This window comes from Hydra vulgaris, chromosome 01 (assembly GCF_038396675.1).
Source record: "Hydra vulgaris chromosome 01, alternate assembly HydraT2T_AEP".
In the NCBI taxonomy this organism is placed as follows: Eukaryota; Metazoa; Cnidaria; class Hydrozoa; order Anthoathecata; family Hydridae; genus Hydra; species Hydra vulgaris.
The window spans coordinates 11,531,285-11,539,366 of NC_088920.1; the positions used below are offsets into that span (position 1 = coordinate 11,531,285).

General features: G+C 26.8%; 1 protein-coding gene across 1 annotated transcript; it reads right to left on the reverse strand.

Annotated features, from left to right (window-relative positions):
• Positions 1-3,180: 3,180 nt before the first annotated feature.
• On the reverse strand, positions 3,181-5,346 carry LOC136074095 (uncharacterized). The gene is made up of 3 exons (XM_065786394.1): positions 5,175-5,346; positions 3,783-4,031; positions 3,181-3,734 (listed from the first exon to the last, which is right to left on the reverse strand). Exons 1-3 carry the CDS (start codon positions 5,344-5,346, stop codon positions 3,181-3,183), a joined length of 975 nt encoding a protein of 324 aa, XP_065642466.1.
• Positions 5,347-8,082: the final 2,736 nt, after the last annotated feature.

The window sequence follows — 8,082 nt, forward strand, 5'->3', positions numbered from 1 at the left end:
AAAAAAATAATAATAAAATAAAAAATAAAAAAATAATAAATTTAGTGTTTGAAAATTTTAAACTCTGAACATCAAGGTACAATGAAGTGTATTACTTTGCAATCATTTAAAAGATCATTTTTACAAAATAAAACAAAAAAGACTTGTTGAAAGATTTATGTAGTTGATCTTAAAGCGCTTTTGCTTAAAACAGGAAACTTTTAAAATCAACAAACTGGCGAGAATTTTTGTTTGGTACCTTTAAAGTATAGGTTGTGTTTAAAGAGTGGGTGATAAATTTTTTTTAAGTAATCACAAATAAAAAAAAAAACGTTATCTTTATATAAATTTTGGTTTACCCTAATTTTTTTTGTTTAATTATTAATATTGGGTTTAGGTAAGTATTTTAAAATAATTTTTAAAATCTAAACTAACTTTTAAACATATTTTTTTTGCAAAAATAGTTTTTACCTAAAATAATATATGGAGGGGGAGGGGATAATGTGAGGAGGGCGGGGATTTTTTTCTAAATTTATTGGGGCATTACAATTCTAAAACAATTTTCAAAAGCTTTTTTAAAATCTAAAACTGATTCAACATAAGATTCTCCAAAAAACATGCTAAAACCTTTCGATTTAACAATTGAAAACTTTCTAAGACAGCTAACTACACGTTGGAGAAATATCATATTTAGTAATAAAGAGGCTGCACTTAGAATGTTAACTTCTAAATTATCTAAAAGTCTCTGTGAATTATTGCCATCCAAACCAGTTCCGGGGTAACCTCTAAAGATTGTATAATTCGACTTAAGCCACGAATCAAAATCAGGCCACAATGTAAATAGTATTTTTACAAACATAGAAGTAATACCAATAAGAATGTGTAACTCTGGTGAAAGAATGAGATGTTCTACTAAAGTTACTAGAGGTTCATCAAGATACACAACTTTTGGAGAATTACAGTTTTTAAATTCCATCAGGTGAATGTTTTTATATCCATTTTCAACAAACTTGTTTTAGTTGATATCAATTGAATCTAAGGTTCTTGTTTTTTCGCTTTTTCCACTTTCCCTTTCACACCAGAGACATGCATACTTGCCGCTGTGACTGCTTAAACCAAATATAAAGTTACTTCATTTTAGATCAAATGCTATGGAATATTTTACATAACTCAGAGCTAGAGGTTTGAATAGTTGGCTAAGATTACCATTATGGTCTGAAGCATCTTCAACTAAAGCCAAAACCAATGATCTTTTTACACCACAGCCATCAAGACTTTCTGAAGTTGTATGTTTACATAGTGGGTCAAAAACATTTATTTTATTTTTCTATTTTCTTTAAGTATTTTAATTGCACTTTCTTAAGCAGCATTCATAAAAGATGAAGCATAATAACCTTCTATTCCTTTAGCTGAATATTGTTTTGTTACATTCTTAACAGCTGATTGTGATAACTTAAATTCTGGTTTCCTTCCAAATTTTTGGTATAAATTTAAAAATTTAGATCTTAATTTATCAACTTTTTCACAACATTTTTTATTGGTTTACAACATTTTTTTTTGGTTCTGGAACATATGATACAATCCAATCTGCAAAAGAATTAAGCTTTTTATTTATATCTTTTTGAATTTGTGTAATAGGCTGAAAAGGTGTTGGAGATAAAATTGTTGATGAGATATCTGGAATTGGTTCGTCTAATATATGTGCGTGTGATAACTCTCTTATGAGATCACTTTTTCGCATTCTATAATAATATTTAATTTTTCGCTCTTTAGCGATTTTCTTTAATTCTTTTACCGTTTTGTTTTCCATTTTTACATATATAATATTTTTTTTGTATGAAAAAATTTCTTTATATCATTTTCAATAATTTTTTTTTGTTAATATTTCATATGAAAAAATTCAAATGAAATTTTTTTAGATGCATCCCATCCTCGAATTCTGAAATAATATTTAATTTTTCGAAGTTTTGCATATTGACACTCATTTTGAACAGTTGTTACTTTATATACAAAGAGTGTTGGAGCTAAAATTTCTGAGTATATATCTGTAATAGTTTCATCAAGTATATTTTCCATTTTTTATATAGCAAGATTTTTTTAATTATAATCTTTGCGTTTCAACCCATGGTCTATATTAAATTCATCACTTTTTCTAGTTTTTACTGTTTTATACGAAAGAGGTTAATAATTTTAATAAAATTCCTTATGACATTCTTCTTCAGTTTTATTTTCCATTTTATATTTAGAAAGATTTTTTTTATTTATTTTTTCAGAATCTAATATTTTAATCTTAAAACCATTTTCAATCTTTCCATCACGCAATTCAAGATATATATATCTATGTCCAGTTCCTTGCATAGCGCTATATAATGATTTATACATTATTTCTTCTCCTGTTACCATGTTTATTAATTTAACAGTGACTGGTTTTTTTTTAATTGTTCGTAATCTTTCATACTTTTGGATCTATTTCCTTTTTCTCTTATTTTACTGGATGTATTTTAGGTCTTCCAACTGGTCTTTTCTCATTAGTTGCTTCTTTTACTGGATGTACTCTAGGTCTTCCAACTTGTCTTTTTTCATCAGTTGCTTCTACTACTTTTGTCATGATTGATTCTTTATCTATTAACTTATTATGTACAGCAATCATTAACAAGGTAGCGAACTTTTTAGATGTTTGTGAAATATTATTCTCTTTTAACAAATTCTGCAAGTATTTCCTTGTATAATACATTTTTATTATATAAAGAAAACTTTTTTTTTAAATCAGTTCAAAAAAATTAATAAACAACATTCATTTTACTTCCGTCTGGTTGAAAGTTTAAAAATCTATCTGATATTACAGCAGCAAATGCTTCTGTATCTGTTGGAACTGCTGTATTAAATAAAATCTTAATTTGCGCATCTATTACTGATGATTTTAATCTTTTTGATTGTTTACAAACATCAAAAACCATAAGTGGGTATAAATCTTTATACTCTGAAGGTAGTATGTTGCTTTGTGTGATTAATTTATTCATTCCATAAAATTCTTAACTAAATATAGCTGCGCTGTTATAAGCTCTTGAAAACTGTTGATTTGGAAATGATAAATTATAGTCAACAGCTGGATATCTTTCAGAGTAAAGCATAATGTACATATTTTTCAAATCACAATGATCGAAGATTGAATGCTTGGTCTCCATCTTTACTTGTTTGAAATCAAACAATGATATATCTCGGTTTTTCATAAGATGCCTTTACATTAAGTCTCCAAATAAATGATGTCGATTGTGGTACTGTTATAGTATCACACTGCCGTGCTCTAAAAGTGATTGGAAGTGTTATTTTTGATTTGATGGTTTTAAGAAAACTTAAGTTTTCTTCAAGTGATGGAATTACATGTGGCATGAACAATGGTATTTTTTGAAGATCGACTTTTCCTGCAACTACATTAACGGCTCTAAAAATTGTATCATCATCACTTTTTCTTACAAGACTTAGTGTATGCCTAAATACATAAACAACTTTGTCATAATCATCAAAAAATTCAAAAATGTGTCTTAAAGGGATGTAAAATGTTCCTTTTTCATTTGGTTTTTGGAATATATACACTTGTCTCATCGCAAATTCTGCGTTATCCGCAAGTACTGCTGTTGCGGTATAATCTTTATACCACAATTGATTTAATCCTTGAGCCAATTGAAAATTGTTCGGGTATTTGAACAATCCCAACATTGTTGTTGCTTGACCTGGATAATAAACTGTTTCGATATCTTGGTTAGATAATTGATATTATATTTGACTAAATAAGTGCATAATACCATTATTAGTTAGTGCCACTGTATCTGTATGAGCATAAGCTGTATCATCAGTTTTAAGAAGTCTTTTTTCAAACATTTGATATGCCTTAGATGGTAGTGTGAACAAATCTTGTTGCTCAATGTTAATTATTATTTCTCCAGAGCTATTTAGATTTGAACGAGACGCTGGTTCAAATTCGTGACATTCAAATCTATCAATTTTTTCATCTATAATTGGGAGTTCTGTAATATTTAATAAATCATAAGTTGCTATTTTTTTATATAAACAATATAAAAACATTTTATAATTTAAAAAAAAAATGCAAAACGAAAATATTACGCTAATCAAAGACAGCGTCTTTTTTTAACTATATCTTCTATTGTTATTGCATTTTTATTTGATATTTTTTTGTTGATCTTATTGATGAACAAACAAAAGTTAATTTACTCATGTTCGTTGTTGGTTCATGATCTGCAGTTTTAGTCAAACATGAAAGTGTATCTTTACTTTTTTAATCAAGTTTATTTACTTTTGAAGCTGCTTTATCAATTAATTGTTTTCCTCTTTAAATTGTAGCGTTTTTAGCAGCTTCTATTTCTCATAATGAAAGTTCTTTTCCTGCTTATTTAGCAGCAGTTACTGCAGTTTTTCCTAAATCAGTAGCCGCAAGCCCTTTTAATATAGCTGATGATACTTTTGTTAAATTTGACGCTGCTGCTTTGCTGAATATATCTTTTATTTATAACAATTTTATCATTTTTATGTACGCAATTTTTTTTTAAAATTGCCTTTTTCATATTATTTACTTATTATTTATAATTATATTTACAACACCTTCATTTTTTCATGCATTAATAACTGCTTCCAATGCGTAATTCAAGCGTTTTAACTAGTTCTTTAAGATCTCTAAGACGAATTGACATTATTTCCGTTTCATTTAAAATTCGCATTTTTATAAATGCAAGATTTTTTATTTTTTTTTGTTCATTTTTACTTATATTTTATTTTACTTATATTACCAGAATATTTTGTATAGCTTTATACTGTTTTTTATTTATAACACCTTGTCTTAATAGTTCATCACTAATCGCTACAGCTTCATTTTTTAAAGCATTATTACCTGCTTCCTAAGCAGCTATACATAATTCATGCATTTCAACTAGTACATTAGGATTACAGTTTTTGCTCTTGTTCTTCTTCCATTTCCTTTTAATTCAAGCTTTTAGCTCTCATTATATCTTTTCAAATAGGTAAAATTATTTCTCTGTATTTTTCACTCCCAGATGACTTTGGCTTACCTCTATCGTAAGTAATTGCATCTGTTCGTATTAGAATATCTTGATAATTTTGAAGATCATTATCATTATATATATCCTCATCAGGAGTAAACTTTGTTATCAACTCCTAAAGACCTGGTGTATTAACATATTCTTTTCCATCAATAGTTATATCATCATTATTAATTAATATTGGCTTTTTACCAATGTATAATTCATCACCTTTCAAATGTATTCCAAATGTAGCATCTGTAGACTTTTTACTTGTTGTATACATCTTAAGATATTCTGTTGCTATTTTTCCCATCTTCAAATGATTATCTTTAGATCCTTCGGATCAATAAGACAATTGATTTATAGAATCATAATGCATAAGATCTTTATGTCCATATGGAAGTATTTTAGGATATGCATTTGAAAAAGTGAGTGCAATATTATTAGCTCGATCTTGTAATTTAGATACGTCATCTCTTATTCCATCTTGACTCTCAATTAATGGTCTGTACAATTTTATCAAGTCTGTCTGCAAATTAGAATCACTAATCTTATCACTAAGATCATTATGCTGTACTCTTTTTTTAAGATCTAAGTATTCTTTAACTAATTGATCTTGCTTATCAGCATCTGTAAATTTTAAAAAAGACATTTTATATTTTAAAGAAAAAAAACGTAAAACGCAACATAAAAGTCTATGTTGCGTTTTTATTTATTTGTGTTTTGCAAGTTTTTTAATATTAAATATAATTTTAATCTTAAAGTCTTTATAAATGATATCTTTTGACTCTAATAATCCTAATATGAGTGCAGTTGATTAAAATACTTTTTAATAATTTTTTTTCTTTGAAATCACACTCTAACTTAAGTGCATATTTATCTATCATTCTCAATTTATCCTGTTTCTTCACATTATTCCATTGTTTAATAGACACTTTAATCTCGCTTTCCACATAATAAAAATTATTATTCCAGATAAGTTTATTGAGTTTACTTTTCTCATCATCACTATAATCGTCGGTATTTTAAAGTTGCCATAATCAGTGATTAGAACTGAATTAGTAATAATACCTCTCTTTCCAAATCCGAGAAGTTCAAAATATTTTTTTTTATTTAAATCTGCTTCACGTTTACTACATTCTAAAAAGAAAGGATAGAACATCTTTAATAACATGTTATAAAATATTAAGTTTTTTTATTTAATAAATTATTTTGTGTTTTTACATTATCGTTTTTATTACATCTCATCTGGAGTATATTAATAGCTTTCTCTCTTCCTTGGTTAATCAATGATACCTTAGTTTGTTCATCAATTTCTTTTTCAGTTTTTGATCTAATTTTCTCTAGCATAACTTTAAATTTTTCAAGTTCACCAAGTATTAACTCAAATTCTTTATCATCTAAATGACCATCTACTAATGCTTTAGAAATTGAATCACTTATTGTATTTAGCTTTAAATCGGCAAGTACTTTAATCTTTTCGTGCTTTTAAATTTAACATTTTATATACTTGCCCACCTATTATTGATAACATACCTGATCCTAATGCTACACCCTCAAATGCAATAACTGCTGGCACTGCAATTCCAACAGCTCCATGTGTCACACTGTATGTTAATAAAGTACTGTCAACTACAGAAATTATTTTTACAGCTCTATGGTACTTTTCACTTAACGTTGTTCTCCTTTCTCTCTCAAACTCTATTTCTTTTTGAATTTCACTAATTATATTTCAACGGTATATACATGAGGATTTATAACAAGTGACTGATTTTCAGTATATTCATTTTGTAAAACCGGATAAATATTTTTAGTAGGTATATCTGAACAAATATTTTTATTTATTTTGTCGCAATTGTATTCCATTTTAATAAGTAAAAATAAAAAACCAATATAATAAATTAATAAGACATAAACCATTGCTTTTCATTTTTTTGTTGATCTCTGATGCTAACTTTTTTAATCAGTTTCTTTGGCTTTTGATGGGTTTTGATGAAATCAGTCCGGTTTTATTTAAACATTAATGATTTCAAGCATAACTAATAACTCTGTATTTTTGTTTGTATTGAGACATATAAATAGCGTATCAATAGTAAATAGTGACTTTTTATTCTTGCCACAAACTTGTTTACTTTGTCATCAATAATGAAAAAATCAATATAAAAAACGTACAGTTAAATAGCAAGCTTAGACTTCAGTTGGCCGAACATAACAGACATGCAAAACAAAAGTTTCAATTATTGATTGGCTGCAAAGCATTTACTCACGGCTAACTTGTTTACCAGTAGATAAAAAAATTTAGGTATTTATGACCATATTATTGTTTACTGCCAGTAATAGTCAAACTAAATAAAAATCTGGCATCAGGTTTTTTATGAGTCTATGTTAAGTGCATCAAAAAGTTTACGCCAAGGTATCATGTAAATTAACTTTGTCAAAGTTTTGATTTTTTTTTACAGTTTTTTTAATTTAAAGTGTTTCTTGCTAAAAATATTGATTTTTTTAAAAAAGTTTCAAACTTTGAAAAATTTTGAAGTTTGAGTTGAAATTGAGCTAGATTTATCTAAAGCAAGACATTTTGCAGCCATTTTTTTCTATCATTTAAATTAAATTTGTCACTTACTGTGTTAGATATTAGCCATTAAACAAAATTGAACTTTTGTTAGAAAAATGTTCGTATCACTAAAGGCAAAATTCTTGTTAGCAGTAACAACAAACGTTTACCGAGTAGTTTGTTTTAAACCAAGTTTTAAAAACAAACTACTTGTTTAAGTTTTATTTCGCTGTCACTCTTTTTTTTTTATAAATAGACAAGAAATATTTTTGGCGGCTCCGCATAGTCACTCAAAATAACAAAATTAGCAATTACCAACAGACAAATTTTTTATAAATATGTGCCCTTTGTTAAATAATATCAAATTACCATTGTTTTTTATTTCAAAAGTAAAAATAATTTTTTAAAAAAACTTTAATTTTGTATTTTATAGTTAAAAGCTGTGAAAAATGGTATTATTTGATATAAATGGTATTATTTGAAATTAATTTCTAA

Excerpts from the sequence above, each read along its gene's own strand:
- LOC136074095 (XM_065786394.1), bottom strand. The coding sequence starts at position 5,346 with ATGGGAAAAATAGCAACAGAATATCTTAAGATGTATACAACAAGTAAA. Across the intron at positions 4,032-5,174 it reads AGAATATGTTAATACACCAG|CAACTTATGATTTATTAAAT; the intron begins GTCTTTAGGAGT and ends ATAAAAAAATAG. Across the intron at positions 3,735-3,782 it reads AGTGGCACTAACTAATAATG|ATATCGAAACAGTTTATTAT; the intron begins GTATTATGCACT and ends TATCTAACCAAG.